This window comes from Lichenostomus cassidix, chromosome 6 (genome assembly GCF_008360975.1).
Source record: "Lichenostomus cassidix isolate B80296 chromosome 6, HeHo_3.0, whole genome shotgun sequence".
Lineage (NCBI taxonomy): Eukaryota > Metazoa > Chordata > Aves > Passeriformes > Meliphagidae > Lichenostomus > Lichenostomus cassidix.
Window position 1 is genome coordinate 6,415,140 of NC_139487.1, and position 19,458 is coordinate 6,434,597.

Sequence of the window (19,458 nt, forward strand, 5' to 3'; positions counted from 1 at the left end):
CTTTCCATTTCCTCTGATTTTCGGTGTATCCTGAAAATGCACAGACATAAAGTTTTACACAAAAATTCGGTGTTGGAAGGAGTCTGTCACTGGCCAGACAGAAAGAGCTTCATCAGTTTGAAAAAGTCTGAACTAACCTCAAAAGAACCCCATTTTATCTACTCAGAGACTGAATTTTTAACTAAAAAAAAAAAAAAAAAAGGAAGAAGAAAGCTCAGATTCACATGCAAACTCATAAGCACACAAGCCAACTACCATTTGTTCAAGCACTTCCTAAAACTCCAATGAATACCACCTGCAGACAATCAGTTTTTGCCACGTAGAAGCAATGCATCCATGGACTTCATTGCTCATGAAGGTTTGCACTTAGACCTCAGGCTGCAATCCTCAAAATATTGGCCTCATATATGAGAGATCTGCTGTCTTCACATAGCTATGATTTGCTGTGTGAGTGATGGAGCAAATTCCTTGTATTTCTGCCACTATCTGTGCCTATGTACTTCAGCAGAGAGAATTGAAATTTATCCTGAGCAACCTGATCTCCCTTGCTCTGTGTGTAAATGCAAGCTGTCATGTCAGATAGCTTGAAAAATACTTTTTCTACCTTATATGTGATGCATAAGATAAGGAAAAAAGGGGAAGGTCAACCAGCTAAATACTTTAAGTTGGTCTTAGAACATCCCATGTCCTGGCAGAACTTGCTGAATGCAGCCTGAGAAGCTGCTTAGTAATAGTAACAATAATAATAGTAATAAATATTGTTGTTACTTATATGTAAGAACCATAAATTTTTTTAAAGTGCTTAAATGATGAAAGCCAGGTAAAATGATAAGACCCATCACTCTGGGCTCACAAAACACAAACATTGCATGCAACAGCACACATGCAACATTTGCTGCATGCTGTGGTCTGGAAATCTGGATCACAAGGTATGCTGGGAACCTGGAAGCAAAGAGGAGTGCAGGGAGTGCTCTGAGCTGGAATCCCAGCCTTTGCCTGTGCTGAGCCTGCCACATCTGCAATTAGCATTCATTATGTGGCAGTGTTCTCATGATGTGGGTGCATCTCCACCTGGAACAAGTTGGAAAAGCATAAAAGCCATCAAAGTGCTAGCAGATGTTTTTCACGTTGACCCAACTAAAATCTGGACTCAAGCTGAAGCCCTGGAACACAGATGACAAGTCCTACATCCCATTAAGAATTTCCTGAGCCCTCAGACCTACTGCTCATGCGAAAGATGCTTTTGAATGAAATGTCATTCTTTGAATGACAAAGCAGAGGATAAGATGAATGGTTCTGATAGTTTCATTAATGTTTTTTTCAGTCCAGACTCTGTATTTTCTTCCTGGCAATGCTTTATCTTTCAGGAGGATTCCTTGCACAGGCTTTCTGCCCTCTTGTGACTCCTGGTGGTGAGATCTGTGCTGAGCCCATCAACCAAAACCACTGAGCTGCTCTGAGGAGGTCTCTCCAGTCAGGCTGGCTGCACAAACCCTCCCAAGCTAGAGGAACCAGCAGCCCCACTCTGTTTTCCGTCTCAAGCATCTCTTCACCATATTTATGTCTACACAGAAAATGGCTTTTTCCTCACTGTTGCTCTCATTTTCTCCCTCTAACCCTTCCACCCAAGGATTGCTTTCTGCTCCTTCCACTCATTCCTCCGTGGTTCCCCCTGTGATTCCCACACCAGGAATACCCTCCTCTCTGCTCCTAAGTGCTCGTGACAGTTGCCATCTTGGCCCAATCAAGGGTGATTGATCCAGCAGCCTTCAGCATCAAGTGCATTTGATCTGCAAATCTCTCCAGCTGGGGCTGTAATAACTCATATCCTCTGTGGGTTACACATCAAGCAACTCTTTCCCCATCAGTCACGTCTTTTCTGATAGAAAAGTTCTTCAATGAAGCCCTTCACATCTAATCCACCATCTCATGCAGATTGTGGTGGGAAAAATTTATGAAAAGCAATATTTTGTAGAGCTTTGAAGCAAACAAAGCTGATCTCCATGTCAATGTTGTTGAATAAAAACTTCTGTGGGCAGAGACTGTGAATTCTTCCAGGATTTAGTCCATGATAAGAACAGTCAAATCATAAATATTTATGCCTGAGGCTCACTAAGTGAGCCATTACTCACTACTTCATTTCATTTTCCTTAACTCTGTGACTACATTTACTGTATTTACATTCAGATCCTGCTCTGCAGTGTGAACTGCTGCTGCCACTGTCAGCACAAAGCTGCACAGCCCTGCTCTGTCATCTGGAAACTGGCTCCCAATTTGGGGAGTAAGAGAATCAGGGCCAGACATTGCTGTTTGTGTGGGATCACTGTTCCAGTGCACCTGGAGAGAAGACACAAATACCTTTTTAAACCTGACAGTGCAATGTGTGTCCAACTCTCCACCCTCCTTTAGATTCATGACACAAGCCAAAAGAGCACATTACTTTTACTCCAGGCTGGTTGTGTTGTGTTGCCTCAGTCACAATTTTTGCACAATCAGACTGGACTGGTTTGCCTATCTGGCACACAAATATGAAACTAAATGTCTATTCAGGCATTACACTTGCTGAGTAGTTTTTTAGCTCTATAAAAATATTTTTCTATACATTACAGGCATGGGAATCAGGCCAGAATATGATGGACAGAACACTTTCTGCATCTGAGAGATAGCAGGTTGGAAAGGAAGAAAACAAAGACAGCAAAATCCATAGAGAGGGTTTTCCTCATCTCTCGATTTAGAACTCAGTGATTATTGAGGCAAAATTGTTGTCTTTGGATTTAATTGCTTTTAAAGTTTTTCTTTCATTGTTTTAGTCCCATCTCTCATTGATCTAATGTGAACTTTCAACTGCCACATCCTCCCATGTCAAGGAGCATCTACAGCTAAATTATGTGTTGTGTGAAGCACCATTGTCTCTTCTTTCTGTTTCTTTCCTTAAACCTGTCACATCTGGGTTTCATTTGTCAGCCCAAGCTCTCATAATGAAAGATGTTTGAAAATCATTCCATCATTCCTTGTTTCCCTTCTTGTACCCTTGAAATGTTACTCATCTCTCCATCACTCTCTCACCTCTTTCCAGACTACAGAACTACTGTATGTGTTTTGTATGGAAGTTGTTCCCTATCTTTGTTCATCCTTTAGCCTGGGCTGTAAACTTTTTTCCAAATTTACATGTCCTTTGGGAGGTGAAGGACCAGACCTGTGCATTATATCCAACCCTCAGGTGCATTATTGTTTTATAGAGGGTAATAGTGATGTGATTTGTTCCCTTTCCTTCTACAAAATGCATTTTTATCCCCCTTTATTGACAGGTTCTGTAGGAAAGAAAGCTGTTTACTGCCATCCCTTGGCCATAACTAGAATGATTTGGTGCAGAATCCTTATTGCAAATCCAGCCAAAATTCCCTAAATCCATAAAGCAAAATGGAAGGTATTAAGGTACTGTGTCAGTGAGAAATCTATAGGGCATAAATTCAGGATTAACTGCTCTCCATACCAGATCTCAGTGATATGAGAGAAACAAATGAAATTACATAAAGACCAGCTATTAAAAATGCTGACAGGTTTAGGATATCACAAGGAAAACCTTGAGGGGCAGGAAGTGCAGTTATCTGATCCAAAGCCCATTAAATCATCCAGGTCCTTTCACTGATTTCTGAAAACTTGGACATGGTGATAAAGTTCTACACTGATTTTAATCTGAAGACATAAAATTCAGCAATCCAGGAGAGAGTAGAGAGTAGTAATATGAATGGACAAACTTTCTACATGAAGACAAAATCCCAGCAAAAATGACAGAGTTAACTGAAGCTTCTTCCAATTTCTGTAGTTTTTATTTTTATTCTTATAAAACACTTTTCTATATACTAGCAGTCATTAACTATCTTGCATGTTATCAATGCTTAATTGCATCTAATTATTAATAAGGATGGAATACATATTGCCATGTACAAGGAGTGCAACAGACATAAGATGGCATATAAATATTCTGAAAATCTCAGCTTCAACTGGCAAATTTGCTAACGGAGAATATTGTACATTCTGTCATAATCATGCATTTTTATTATCTAGATATAGTGCCCATTTAGTGGGCATGCATATCATCTACAAGTAAAAGGTGGTTAATTAAATCAGTGGTTTCTTTTACCTTAATTATATATTTTTATTCCAAATTCTTGTTTTTAATGAAAAGCTATTATTGACAATTCAGATTATTAATAATACAGGCAGAATCTTGAAGAAACAACAATATTCTCATCCCAATGTGCTCCACAATTACACAACTACGGGATCCTCCTCACATCCCAGTGAAACAGGTTGGGCTTTTCCTTCCACAGGTGGGTCAAGGAGCTCCCAGAAATCCAGCAGGCTGTGCAGAGTGAAGTGTGGGTGAGGAGTGGGCACTTCTGGGATCAGTGCTCACCACATGCTCCTTCAACAGCAAAGACATGGAGCATCATCCCAGGGCTGTGGCCACTCCAGGTGTGCTGTGTCCTTTCCCCAGATGCCACCTCAGGAGCACAACTTGCCATGAGCACCTCTGGAGCTGCACACTGTGGGACCCATAGTGACTGCAGGCTGAGCACAGGCAGGATAAATCAGGATGGAACAGGAGTGCTTTCAGCCCTGAGCAGATGAACAATTATCTCACTGGTTTCTGGACAGGTGACAGAGAAAGAGGTAAAAGTGTGGTGTCCTTGCTTTCCATTGAACACTTCCCTGGCCTGTGCTGAGCGTGATGTTTGCCATGCACAGCACTGGGTCTGTGCCTCTCCTCCCTGCCCCTCTCTGATGGTGCCCAGATGGCAGCAGCAGGGTGACACAGCTCAGGACAGACAGACACAGCCAGGCTGTCCCTGGCTGCAGAGAAGGTGGCAGGACAGGACCTGCCAGGTGAGCCAGGCCTTGCTTGGACAAGCAGTGAAAACAAAATTCCTGAATCACCTTGCTGTGGGAAGGGGGAACAGAAAGGCTGCAGAAAGTCAGAGCTTTGCAAAATATGTCAGGGAGAACGGGCAGGGAGAGCCTTCAGTCTCTTCATCAAGCAGCATCTTTGATTTTTAGGAAATGGGACCCTGTTGGAAAGTACTCCCTGGAGATGCCTTCACCAAGTGCCTCCAGAGGTGCTCAGCCATTTCAGTTATTTCTCAGAGGAAATCAGAATAAACTATGGCACCTGCCAGCCCAAGGCAGAAATGCACAGAAACAGTTTCATCTCATTGCAGTGGCTGATGCTGACAAGGGAAGGAGAAATGGCTGCTTTATTTTGGATATATCTTCTTTGTCGGCATCTTTTTCTCTGCACAAAATGAAATCACCTTCTTATACAGAACAATTAGACGGTCTTGGCCCAGCTTAAAAGCAATGAAGACAATTTCCATGCCAATAATAATATAGAGGGAAAAAAACAAGAAAAACTTGGGGTGTTCTAGTTGTGTATCTCCAAATCCAATGGTGGTCAATGTGATAAAGCAGAAATAAAAAGCTTCCTGAAAATCCATGTTACTTTCCCACTTTGGAAGAATAGCAGCTGCACAGGAGATGTACACGAAGATAACGAGGACCATTAACACAATGGGCACATCTAATTTTTCCAACTCTTTCCCTATTTTGTCAAAATTCTCAATTACTCTGGACACTGCCTTCCCCCTGGTTAGTTCAGGACATGAGCTCCATCTCTCCATGCTCTTAGTTCTCACTGGTTGTTTGTTCTCATTCTCCCTGGCAATTAGCATTTCAAAAAGCTCCACATTGCGATACTTGACTGGCCTCCGTTTCATACCTGACTGGTTTCTCAGCACTTCCATAATCGTCAGGGGCTCATTGATGACTATTTTTGACTGTGCCCTGGATTTCAGCTCATTCCTTTTGCTACATGTGGATCCAGAGCAGAGTTTAGAGGCCAGAATTTTGGACTGCAGTTTTCTGAACTCATTGTAGGACTTGGATAAGACAGTGGCAAGGATGTCTCCTGTGTCTGTCAGGACCAAGAACATCAGAGGGATCCCAAACAAAGCATACAACATACAGACATACTTCCCAATCCGTGTCACAGGGTAGGTATTACCATAACCTTGGAAAAGAGCAAGAAGAGGAAGAGAAGGGAAAGAGAGAGAGAGATGTGATACATAAAATGGTAGCAGAAGATATGCCATTTTCCTAAATCAAATTTGGGTATTTTTATTTCTTTCCTCTAACATATTGGATATGAAACTTACATTGTAAGTCAGTACTTTTCCATTACAGTAGGAGAAAAGATTGGTATTATCATAACTATATTAAATTGCAACAACCATTTTTCTCCTCGCCCTTCAGAAGACACAGAGTATTTCTTCTCTCCCTTCAAAAATTCTGCTCTTTTCTAGATGATCTTCTAGGCCAAGTACTTAACCTGTGAGATTATCAGCTCATGTGCTGAGGCATGGTTTCCTTCCTGTTCTTCATCTAGTCATGTTTCCCCTTGTGGCTGCCACAGCCTTTGTCTGAACCCAACCTCAGTCCCTGCTTTGCTGTGAGGCACTGAAATATCATTTGTTCTTGGTCATTCTGTTTCCCAGGGGCTAACTGGGAATGCTAACCTTTACTGTTGAAGCACTTGGGGAAGATACTGTAATTACTCCACACAGTGATGTTATTTACTCTTTTTTAAATCTATTTTCATGCATTAAAAATACCTTGTGCAGTTTCAAGGCTCAAAACTTATCCTGAGTTTAGATTTAGCAATCCAGAAATCTATCCTAGCTGAGCCAATAGGCAGCCTCCCCAGGCAGTGAAGACATGGCAGTTCAGACCATCAAATTTCAGATTAGATGCCTCAATTCTCCCACATAATTCAAGGTAGATAATTTGATTTTATCCTGAGGTAGTTTATCATTTCCTAATTCTGCAAATAACAAATCCACTGCAATGGAAATAGCCACCTATTTCATCTATTACCAGCAAATATTCCAGGCTTTCTACTGATCCCTTGGAAAAACTTTTTTTTAAGGTTCAGTTTTTGTTTTGCAGTAAGATGCATACCCATGCTGGGATCTTGAGCATATCCTACTGCAGTGGAGAAATGTCTTTGCAATTTGCTACAATGCCGTGGGAATATTTCCCATCCAGCTCTGATTGCTACAAATTTGGATAGACAGTGCCTGCACTTGCCAGCATTTGAGAAAGATTAGCCGAGGGATAAAAGTAGCTTTGGGAATGAGTATGAGGAGTTGTATTTAGCAATGCAGAGGGAGCCAAAATCAGAGTAGATATTTGTGTTTGATCTAGGTTCTCCTTTGAAATATGAAGTCAGAATGAAAGATTTCAGAGTTGTGACTTAAACACTATCATGTGCTGTTAACCCAGAGAAATGTGAACAGCACCATGGTTAATTATAGAGCCACAGATTAATGAACATCAATTAGACATGAGTAACTGGGAAGCAATTAAAAAACAATATATACATTATGAATTACCTTTCCCAGAGAAGAAAACATTACCCAAGAGGACACACAACAGTGGGAAGGATAAGGTTTGACTGAAAAATCAAGCTTTCTTTTAATTCAATAGTTCTGTGTACATGTCCTATATGAATACATATTATAGCCTATGCAATGATGCAGCTAATTAGTGAGTGTATTATCACTGGTTACTATGTTCTGACCTGTTTCTGTGACTCAGCTGTGTCTCTGCAGTCTGTGTTTGCAGAAACACTTGCAGACTCATCATCAATACTCAGGAGAAAAAATCAAGGGGGTTTGGGATTTGGGTTTGGAAGGGGTGTTTTTGTTTATTTATTTGTTTGTTTGTTTAAGGTGATATTAATTCTCTGGAAGAAATGCATTAGAGAAAGCAGCAACAGGAATTGATTCTGAAGGGTGTTACTTTACCTCTGTACTTACCCACAGTGGTGAATACTGTGCAGCAAAAAAAGAGAGACCCAAAGAAACTCCATTTTTCTTCTGGAATGATAAACCAGACTGGGTCAGCTTTGATGAAAAGCGTACGGATGTCATTCTTAAACATCTTCTCATTTTCTGTCACGTTATCTGTCACAGTCACAGCAGGAGGCACAGTGAGTGTTTGCAGACCACCACTCAGGGAGCAGCCAGCCTGTTCCTCCAGTGAAATTTACTCCAGCTGAGGATTTGCTCATATTCTCTTAAAAGATAAAAATATTCACCTTCTCACCCTTCCCTTTCAAGCCTCTCACTCTCTGAAAAAATGAGGTGGAGTCAATGGCTTCGGTGAATAAAGAAACCAGGAACAAATAAATATAAAGAAGCAGGGCAAGAAAATTGAATAATCAGCTTCCAGCCTGAATGTCCTGTTTCATTTTGGACTTCCCAGGAGATTAGTCTTCTTCTCACCCAAAGACATTGAGAAATGTGGGGTTGACAGCAGGGAACTGATATGAACCACTTGGATGTCACTGCCCAGTGCCCTGATGTGAACCCCAGAGCCTGCAAGCCTTATTCCTCCTCCCTGTGGCTGAGCCTTGCTTGAAAGGAAGTTATTCACATTATTTAATTGCCCAAAAATGATCATTGTGCCTGAGTGAAACTCCTAGCCTGTGTAAGCCCTATCACAGAACCTGGAGGATTTCTAGCCCTTCTGTTCTCCTCTACCCCCTCCAGCAGCATCACTGGGTCTGGGGTGCAGAACTGCACCTCTCTCCTTCCACCCATCCCATCAGCAGAGTGGGGAAGCTCAGAGCAGGGAAGAGGAAACTGGAGAAACTTTCTGAGAGGATTTAGTCCCCAGCAAACTGAAGGAAACACCACAGGAATCACAGCTGCTCCTTAAGGACCTGAGGTAACCTGGGCAAAAGGAAGAACACCTCAGGAACACCTCAGGAAAAGTCTTTCCAGGCAGTAACATAGGGACTGGGGAAGCTTGCAGGCAAAAATCACAGCTAAGAAAACAGCAGTCATTAGCTTGGCAGAGGGAAAATCCTCTTTGCAGGGTCAACTGTTAGAGTTTTGAAGAATGCCTTCAAAAGCAGAAAGAAATCTCATTTAAAAAGCAAGAGAATGAGTATCTCCCTGTCCAGTTAAGTAATTTGGAAATTCCAGTACATACCTGAGAATTTTCTGGCGAGGTTTGTCAGATTCTGCAGAAATTCCATATATTCTTCACTTGAAGTGTCGCTCCGAGTACCTTCAATGTGGGAAAACATGAGAGCCCCAAGAAAAGCATAGATGACAAGAGACAAAATGAAGCAGGCATGAGGAAACACTGCCCAAAATACCTTTTTGCATGTTCTTTTACCTCGCAGAGGCTGTGATGTTGATGCCATCCTAAACTCACCCCTTTTCTTTTTTTTTTTTTTAATATATAATTCTGTGGAGAAGTCACAGCTTTTAGAAAGAAGGATGAGGATGTAAAAGCTTTTGCAGCCAAGAAAAGCTTCTCCTGTAACAACAAGGGTTGTTCTGCCTCAGGCTTTCAGATCACATGTCTTTATAAGTGAAGATTGCACTACAGTCCCCACGGAAAAGGAGCACAACTAATCAAGCCCTGAAATACTTCTCAGTTGACGCCACTCCACTCCATCCCTGAATTATTATTGATCAGCCAGCACTGTAATGCACATGGATTACCAGCTCCTATCGCCTCCCACTGCAGCCAACTTGTGCCTAAAGTTTCCTCTCCTGGACAAGAGTTTCCCATTGATAGAGCAGAAACACTCCCAGCTCCCAAAAGGGAAAATGCACACTGCCAGGGATGGAGTTCTTTAAAGATTTCTCCCAGAAACAAACAGGGAAATCTAAAATTAATGAAAAGAAAGGGGTGGCACTAATTGTTGCCTCTGGACAGACTATAGAACAATCAATTTCTCTTTCAGAGGACTGAAAGAATCTCTCTATACTGTGCAGGCTCTGTAAAGAGGGTCTTTTGAATAATAAATTCTTTTTCTCCCCAGCAAAAACAAAATAAAAAGAGTCAAGAAGGTTTTGCCTAGTTCTCACTTCAATAAAATCTTCCTATATAAATAGAAGTTTCGATTATGAAATTCCCACTGACTCTAGTAAATAAGAACTGCAAGATTCAGTTGAAGATTAGTGAACTTTTCAAACTCTATCCAACTTTAAAAATAAAGCTTTTCTTTTCATCCATCACTCTAAATCACTTGGAGCAACAAGCAGTATCACTGCCCTTTGTAATGTTTGTAGTGGTAGTAAGGGAAGTTGGACTTTACAGAAAGAGGTGTTAAATATTTCATCTCCAGGCACCTTTCATTAAAAATTGAAAGAGTCTAGTGCAGCCAAGATCTACTGAGCTGGATATAGGAAACATGTCCACATGTGCACACAGAAATCCTACATGGTCACCCTGATTTCTTCTAGGTCAAACTCTCAGCAAATTGGGTCAGAAGATGTTTTATGTTCATCACTCTGCAAGTCTCCACTATAAAAAAGAGGCTTCTAGGGCTGAGACAAAAATAAGCCTGTGCTCTTCTTACTTTTCTGGTTATCTGCCTTTTTTTGTTACTTTTCTGGTTATCTGCCTCATTGCCTCAGTCTTTGACAGCAGATTTATAAATCTTCTTAATTCAGTCAGTCTCTGTTTTACTTTTCTCCCCCACTGGCCTGAAACACAGGGTTAAAAACTGCTGATGTTCATAATTAGTCAAAAGCAAGATAACTTCCTGAGTGGGTGTACTTGGAGATAATGTACATAGGTTTGGTGTCCTTTATGGTGGGAGTAGAGTTTCAGCAGAGACTAAAACATTGCTCAGCTATTTACTGCTGTCCAAATGCAAGGGTTGCACTCACCTGGAGGAGTCAACGTGGTCCTGCCACCCTGCTCTCAGTTAAAAACTGGGAAAATCTCAAAAGCAACAAGGTATGGACAGATTTCAGATAAAGAATGACTGAGTAGTGCCTTGGGAAAAAAAATTTTTTGACTGAGGAACTATATAACAGCAGTGTTCAATCTCCCAGGTGGTCTGGGGAGAGCAGGGGAGGGATTAGCTCTCTGTAGTCTATTCTGGAAGTAGAATTGAGGACCATCAAATGAAGCAAGTAGAAATCTGCTTTGAAACAAATAGAACAGGATTGTTTCTCATATTGGTGGAAATTTTTTTGCCAAAGGAGGTTTTGTTTCCGTACATGAAAGAGCATGGAGAGGTGTTTAGAAGAAAAGTCATAAATACTGACAACAAACCACACAAGGCTCAATAACCCCCCTGAACTGAAAATAGTTTGCAGCTGTAAAAAGAAGACTGTACTGGGCCAAATGTGCCCCATGTCTTAGGCAACATATTCACATTGATGTTCTAAAAGAGGTTTCCACTGACCAGTATGGTAATTCTGATACCATTTGTCCTGCAGTTTTTCATCTACATCTCAGAAATAAACATCTTTTCTACAAAGTGCTTTAAAATCTCCTCAGCCTCCTCCTACACATGGTATTGCAGAGTATTTAGCAATTCCCAGGAGCTTCTCAGCCATTTGCAGCATCAGGCTCTGAGCTTGTGACAACAAGAAAATTTAATAAAAATAAAACCAGAAATGATTTTTACATTATTTGCTTAATCTAAACCATTTTCCACTATTGCTGTATTACATATTTGAACTCAGTTGCTTAAAAGCAAATCCCACTAACCACAAGTTATTCCAAATTGAGTTACTGGTACTTGTATTGAGAGAGATTTTTGCTATACACATTTCCTATTCACATTAATGGACAGAAAACCTGCACTTGTCCTAACTTCCATTTCTTTGATTAGGGCAAATGTGAGTGCTCTGAAGGTACTGCTTGAAAGGGAAGTTTTTGACCACAGCTGCAAGGTTAAATAATTCCAGTAAAAATATACTTACTTTGAAATTCCTCTTTAATCTGATATTTCTGAATTACATAGGTTAAACCTAGAAGGTCATTGTTTGGGCAGAGAGAAATGTTTTTCAATAATCAGTAAAACTCTCCCTGCATTAAGTCATCTGCCACAGGCCTGCTGTGTTACCTCATCTATGAAACACCACTGGGTTCACCATTCCGTACTGACAGAGAGTGTAATGTCTTCCTTTTTCAGAGAAAATCAAAGTGACTTGAAGGATGACTGCGCTTTTTAAAGATAAATGGCAATGGACTAAATTGTTTGCTTTTATTTACACCTGGCAGTGATTCTGATGGGAATACTGTTTGACAGAGGACTGACACCTCAGCCTGGCAGCACTTCATGACTGCAAGAATTAAAAACATTCCATTCAAGGCTGAATGTTAACAAGGATAGTGGAAGATTTGATCTATTTCTCTACTGTACGCCTCTGGAAAGAATTTCCAGAATGCACTAAATATACTTAAGCTCCCCAAGAAAATGAATGTTTTAGTGTAATGGTGATATCACCCCAAAACAGCAACAACAACAACAACAACAAAAGAGTGGCAGCAGTAGCTGCATTAAGAAAGCAATCTCAGGGCTGTGTAAACATCAGATTTGATCCCAAGACACACCAGCACATCACTCGAGGTCAGCTGGGCGAGTGATGTCTGTGAGGTTTCACATTTAGCGTCCTGAGCGCTTTCGAAGGACTCCTCCCACCTCCCACCCACAATGCCTAACCCACTCCCTCCCAGCTCTGGGGCTCTTTGAGACCTGTCCTTGTGGGATTTCAGCCCACAGTGAGGCCTGGGAGCAGTGCTGTCCAAGCCTAGCCCCAGCATGGACACACAACATTTGTGCAGAGCAAACACATCCTGCTGGGTGAGCCACACAAGCTTTTCAGGCACCCTGCAATTATTTTTCTCCTCACAACCCCATATTCCATATTCCCCTGGAATATGAGCTCCCCTGACACCTCCTGCTCTTACCCCTGTGCCCTTACACCTCACAGTGCTGGGATGGAGAGAGAAATGCACTAACTGGCGGTGTAGGGTGTGTTGGATCCTCCAGGGAAGGTTTAGCTTTCTTTGTATCCATCTTTGAAAGTCTCAGCTTTTACTTGAGTCAAGTGCTTGAGCCTGTAACCTCTGGGAATATTTGAGAGCACTCAGGACTAACATCCTGACACTACACAGAATGCTAAGTGGATTCAAAGATGTCCAGGACTCTCACCCTGAATAGGAGAATTTCCTATTTCATTCTTTGTTCACACCAAAGCCAAGAAAGTGGTCCCATCACTTCACTTATGAGAGAAAAACACTCTCAACATGCCCCAGGACCAAGCAAGGCTTGGGTATTAGTTTCTGTTCTTCCTCTTTCTTTTTGTGAAAGATGAAGTCACACAGTCAGAAAACACCTTTGTTGGGAGTTTTTTCACCTGGTAACTAAGCACAGGACCAGTCTTTGTTCTCTCAGGAGCTAACCAGCCACTTGATCCTCTGTCCCCCACCCCCAAATCATTGTCTGGCTAGAAAGACTTCACTTTGCCTTCTTCTTCCACAAACCTGAGCAACCACAGCAGCCTGGAAGGAGCAGAGCTACCCCCCAAATGAGGAAATATTACCTTTCCTCCCTCAGGAACTGGTAAAAACTTATTTCCTGCAGAGTTTCACCTGGTGGCCAGGGGTGCAGCTCGTGTGGAGGGTTTGGTTGCTGCAAGGCTGAGGTTTGCAGCCCAGCAGAGCTCTGTGTCAGGTGCTTCTCATGCTCCTGCTGCTCTCTGAAACACATGCTGAGTGAGAATACACTTGGGGCTGGGAGGGAAAGCTGCTCCAGACAGACAACACTCTCCCAGGCCCTTTCTGAAGGGCCACAGACAAGCAAAACCAAGTGCTGATAGATAGAGGACAACAATTCTCAATCAGGGTGGGGAAGGTTTTGCAAACAAAGCCACCTCTCTGCTCATTTCTTTGACTCCTCTGAACGCTGTGACACAACTTCAGGGTGTTGTAAGGAGCAGAAAGGTGGATATCACCAGAGCCACCAGCGTGAGACCTCACGGGGCAGGAGCCCTGGGTTTCCAGAGAAGCAGAGGGGATTACTGAGGTTCAGCTACAAGTCTTATGCCAAAGTCTTTACTGAGTTAATGTAGTGAACGTAATGTTGGTATAGTGGAGACTATCTCAGCACAGTAGCTCATTTTAAGGCAAACAAGCTCCCTGTAGAGAGATCAGAAAGCTGCTTCTTAGGAATTTAATTAACATTAGAGTATGTGAGATTATATGCTGCATGAAAGCTAAGCAACATGATTCATGTCAGCAGAGCAATTTTGCACTTATTTGAACCAGCAAAAAACCCATGTAGATTTAGGATGACATGTCTACTTTGCACTTAAAAAATGCTTATTCTTTATTATTATTAATGTCACAGCATGTGTACATAAGCAGCTTGACAGAAGGGATTCTAAAACCCCAAATATGAGAACAAACTTTTAGCCATAAATATCCACCAGCACATATATGAGACTGTGACTGGCACAGACCGTCTCAATTCTCAACATGTAAAATACTAGTGAAAAAACAAACCTGTTGATCTTATTTCCAATGTCATACACAAGTTCAGTCAAAGAGGACACAGATAAAAACACATCCTCTGCAGGCTGTAGTGTTGGGAAGTATTATGGATAACATTGAGGTCAAGTGTGTATCTGGAAGAGCTCTGAGGTCATTAAGGACTGTAACTCCCCAAAGCACCCTGCTTACAGTATTTTCTACCCTCAATCACCCATGGCACTTTATAAACCACAGGCAGGAGTCTGTGAGATGCCCACAATCAGACACCTCTCCCTGGCAATCAGACTGGGCACAGTTTCATGTCAGTGGCTCAGTTTCTGGAGTGCCAGGCTAAATTTTCCATCACTTATTTGCATCCCAATTTTCCTAATGACATGAAGCAATTTCTCTTTCCCTTTTGTGTAAAGTAATCCTAGAAGAGTTTCAACTCCATTATCCTACCACTTATTAGTCATTGTGGATTTGAGGGATGGAAGACACTTTCACAGATGGGTGTGCCTTGGGAACACGTTGAGTGGACACTTCGAATTTGTTTCAGTTCTGTTGATTTCCTCTAGCTCTGAGCAGGAATATATAAACTTCTCCAATCCTGTCCCACCCATTTCAGCTAATAAACCATTAATTGCTTACCCTTTGTAATGCTGGCCCTTTAAATGTTTTAGCAGTCATGGAAATAGCTCTTAAATGCTTTTTAGTGAATCAGTAAACAACATTTTGCCACCTTAGTGGGGGACACTCTTTCAGCATCTGGGCCCGTGTAGCTTCACATATTTAATTAGCTCAAGACGTAATTCCTCAGTGGTGTGATCCTGCCTAGGTTGATGGGTAAAACCACACCATGAAAACACCTTCTGCAAAATATTTTGAGTTGGGAAAAAACGCATGCAAAACTGCCCACCTTTTCTGAGGAATGTCTTACAAAAATCGAGTGCGGAATGAAGTCTCTCCTTCCACTCTTCTCAATAACAAAGAAAAATAATTTAGCACACCTGAGCCATCTGGAGCATGGTCCCCATGTGCAGTGAGCCCTGTGGATTCACCCAGGGACTGCAGGCTCTTCCCAAGACTGCCTGGCACCCAGCCTGCCCACTGCTGCTGCTGCCTGGTGCTCAGACTGCAGGCTAAAAGCCATCTAAATGTCCCTGGCCTTCTCCAGGGTCAGACACTTGGGAGTTTGAGATGGACAGGTGGAGCAGCTCAGCTGCAGGATGAATGTACATTCAGTGAGGGTTATTGTTTGAATCCTGCCAGGCTGCCGAAGCCAGCTGGTTGCACCATATTCTAAGAGATGGGGCTTTAGGTCGCAGCATTTAGGGATTTCTGTTTTGTATAAACAAAAGGACATCAGAAACACATCGGAAATGAAATGTTGAGCAGCTGAGAGATACAGGAGATTTCAGACAAGCCCTGAAGGTTGTGCACACACAGAGGAAGACAGAGGCAGGGCTGGAGGTGACCACATGTCCTCATGAAGTAATGAGTGCTGGCAGTGCTGGGCAGGAGGAGAAGCAGAATCTCCTGAATCCTGCAGCACTGAGCACCTTCCCTCCATCACTGCCTCCTAACCCAACAAGGGGGAAGTGGGGATGGAGCACAGCGGCCAGATCTCAGCTGAGGGGCGTGTCCACATCCCGGGGTCTGGCTGGAAAACTAGTGCCCCAAAACAACGAAGCTGCCAGCAGTCCTCAGCGTGGAGCAAGAGGAAGACTCTTGCCAGGATGCCTTATGGACACTGCTGCCTTTTCATCATTTTTCCAGGCTAGCTGCTGATGGAAGGAGAGCTGCAGTGGTAGCCACTCTGTGCTGTCGTCTTGCACACTCTTCAAGAGTTGTTGTTCAGCTCTTATCTCTAACCAACAGTCTCATGGTATCAACTCATTTCAGCTGTTGGGTATCCCATGGAACCTGCCAGGATTTCTCAGTCTGTGTGCCAGGACTTTCCAGAGGAAATGTCTGGTCACAACGCTGAACAATTCATTAGAACTATCTCATCCCAGTGTCTGAAACACCTGTCTGAAATGCCTGCCCCTAAACTGACCCCCACCACATGACATTTGCAGACCAGCTTCTCTGGCTGGTGAAGCACATCAGAGGCACAGCACAGAGCCAGGGCACAAACCCCATCGTGTCCTTTCAACATGTCATTGGTCCCAGCTGGAAACACACAGGAACTGCTGCAGTAAACTGTCAGACTAGAGTACCCTCAACAAAATATTGCTGCTGTAACTGCATTGGTAAGATGTGCCCAAACCAAATCTCCTGCTGCTTGCCAGCAAAACCACTGCTCCAGAGCTCACCAAGGCAACAGACTGGCTTTAGTATTGTTGGTCAAATTGCTGCAGCCTGGATGGGGCATCTCAAATCTGGGAACTCTGGGCATAACTGGGTTTTGTTTCCAAATGCATGAGAGAGTTGCCAGAGAGGCTTTTCTTGCTGAAATTTTGTTCCAACAGGACAAAATTTCTCTCTTCTTCCTTCCACCTTTAAATTTGTCATTGTTCTTCTTCTTCCTTAAAATCTCTCTTCTTCCTTGCAGTCAGATGTTTACAAAAGCAAAAGTATCTTGGGAAGTGCCCTTTGTAGCTTTGGATCTTTCTGTCCCTTCTGAAATGACCAGAATTTTTGTTCATTAATTTGAGACTGGAGTTAGTCGAACACTAATAGCAGAAATGTGCCATTTGCACCAATTAAGCATTCAACTTAATGCCTTTATATAGCTGGTTTGTAGCCGAATTTGGTCAGATTCTGCTTTCTTTTAAACTCATGCAACACAGTTTAATGGATATGAAAGCAGAATGAGCTTTTCTTTTTATTTTATTTTATAAGCCATTGTAGACATTCTGACTGTAGACTCATCCCTCACACCACATTTCTCTCTCCTGCTTGGCTTCAATTTTACTTTCCCTGTTCCAGAACTCGCCCCAAAACAAAACAGCCCAAAAATCCTTGTATGAAGATAGGATAAGCGAGAATGACTTTAAGCTGAAGGAGGGTAAGTTTAGGTCATATATTAGGATGAAATTCTTTACTGTGAGGATGATGAAGCACTAGAACAGGCTGCCCAGGAGAGCTGTGGATTCTCCATCCCTGGAAGTGTTCAAGGCCAGGCTGGATGTGGCTTTGAGCAGCATGAGATAATGGAAAATATCCTTGCCCATGGCAGGGAGGTTGCAAGTAGATTACCTTTAAGGTCCTTTTCAACCCAAACCATTCCATGATTCTAAGAAGAGATGCACCTTGGCTAAAATATCATTTTTTTGAGGATCCCCATTGCAAAGTGATTCCTAAACAGCATGTCTGCCAGTGCTGTCTGCCCTGCCACAGGGGTATGAACAGCCAGGGCAGGGCAGGAGCAGGAGCAGGATCCATCCAGCTACTCAGGAAAGGGCAGGAGTGCAAGGCAAGATGGAGTGGTATTTTCCAAGGATAATCTTTCACCCTCAAGCAATTTGCAGTTCATGGACTTCCTGAGCCGAAGCTTGTATTTCTGTGGCAAGGAAACCATTTCACGTGTTTCCAAGCCCTCGAAAGAACAGGAGTTCATCGAGGGGAGGCACCTGCCGGCAAACCTGCCGGGGCAGGGCCGGCTGGTGTGCCCGTTATCCACCTTCGGTACTGTTTCCCAGGAGAGATGACTGGAATTTGCCAAGGGAGCGGGAGCTGGGATGAGGAAGGGATGCTCGTGCTCCGGGCCGGCCGCAGTACCGCGGAGCTGCCGGCAGAGAGAGCCCGGAGCCCGCGGGCCGAGCCGAGCAGGGCGCTCCCTGGGCAGCAGTGCCGAGCGCACCCCGCATCCGGCATCCCGCATCCCGCATCCCGCATCCTTCATCCCGCATCCCGCATCCTTCATCCCGCATCCCGCATCCCGCATCCCGCATCCCGCATGTCTCATCCCGCATCCTGCATCCGGCATCCCGCATCCCGCACCCTGCATCCCGCATCCCGCATCTCTCATCCCGCATCCGGCATCCCGCATCATGCATCCCACGTCCCGCATCCCTCATCCCGCATTCGGCATCCCGCATCTCTCATCCCGCATCCCGCATCTCTCATCCCGCATCCCTCATCCCGCATCCTTCATCCCTCATCCCGCATCCCTCATCCCTCATCCCGCACCCGGCATCCCGCATCTCTCATCCCGCATCCCGCATCCCGCATCCCTCATCTCTCATCCCGCATCTCTCATCCCGCATCCTTCATCCCGCATCCCGCATCCCGCATCCCTCATCTCTCATCCCGCATCCCACATCCCGCATCTCTCATCCCGCATCTCTCATCCCGCATCTCTCATCCCGCATCCCGCATCCCACATCCCGCATCCCGCATCCCGCATCCTGCATCCCGCATCCTGCGTCCCGCATCCCACCAGGCAGCTCCAAGGGCTCTGCGACAGCAGCCAGGAGCACTGAGTGACACCCAGCACCTCTGGCAGCCCAGCACAGCTCGCCCAGCCTCTGGAGCATGTCTTTGCCGTAGTCCAAAGGCGTCTGAAAAGTGAGCCGGGAAATGCAGGAGGGATGGAGAGGGATTTTTCGCAAGAGCGTGTAGTGACAGCACAAGACTTCAAACTGAAAGAGAGTAGGTTTAGATTAGATATCTGGGGGAAAATCGTTGCTGTGAGGGTGGTGATGTCCCAGAACAGGTCTCCCAGGAAAACTGTGGATGCTCCATCCCCACAAGAGTTAACAGCCAGGTTCAATAGAGCTCTGAACAGCCTGGTGTAGTGAAAGGTGTCCCTGTCCATGGCAGGGTTTTGGAACTTTCTGGTCTTAAAGATCCCTTCCAACCAAGGCCATTTTATGATTCTAAGATTCTGGGCTAGCAGTGAGCTCCTACGAATATGCTGATGAATTCTTGGCACCAAATACACACAAACATAAACATAATCACTTGTCACCTCCCTTACACATTACCTTATAGACTGCCACTTAAAGATCTGTCAGTGCTGGCTCAATTGACCAGATGGATGTTCTGAGGAACTCGATCTTCAGCAGCTGTGAGCAGTGGCAAGAGGGCAGGCAGCAGCCTGGAGACACTGTGCCACTTGTGTGCTCACCATTGCTCTCCTGGGCACCCTGGCTG

General features: G+C 43.8%; 1 protein-coding gene across 1 annotated transcript; it reads right to left on the minus strand.

The window, feature by feature from the left end:
- Nucleotides 1-5,258: 5,258 nt before the first annotated feature.
- On the minus strand, nucleotides 5,259-18,184 carry KCNK18 (potassium two pore domain channel subfamily K member 18). Its single transcript, XM_085064511.1, has 4 exons — nucleotides 17,815-18,184; nucleotides 9,058-9,135; nucleotides 7,878-8,024; nucleotides 5,259-6,070 (listed from the first exon to the last, which is right to left on the minus strand). The coding sequence occupies exons 1-4, from the start codon at nucleotides 18,182-18,184 to the stop codon at nucleotides 5,259-5,261; spliced, it is 1,407 nt and encodes a 468-aa protein (XP_084920637.1).
- Nucleotides 18,185-19,458: the final 1,274 nt, after the last annotated feature.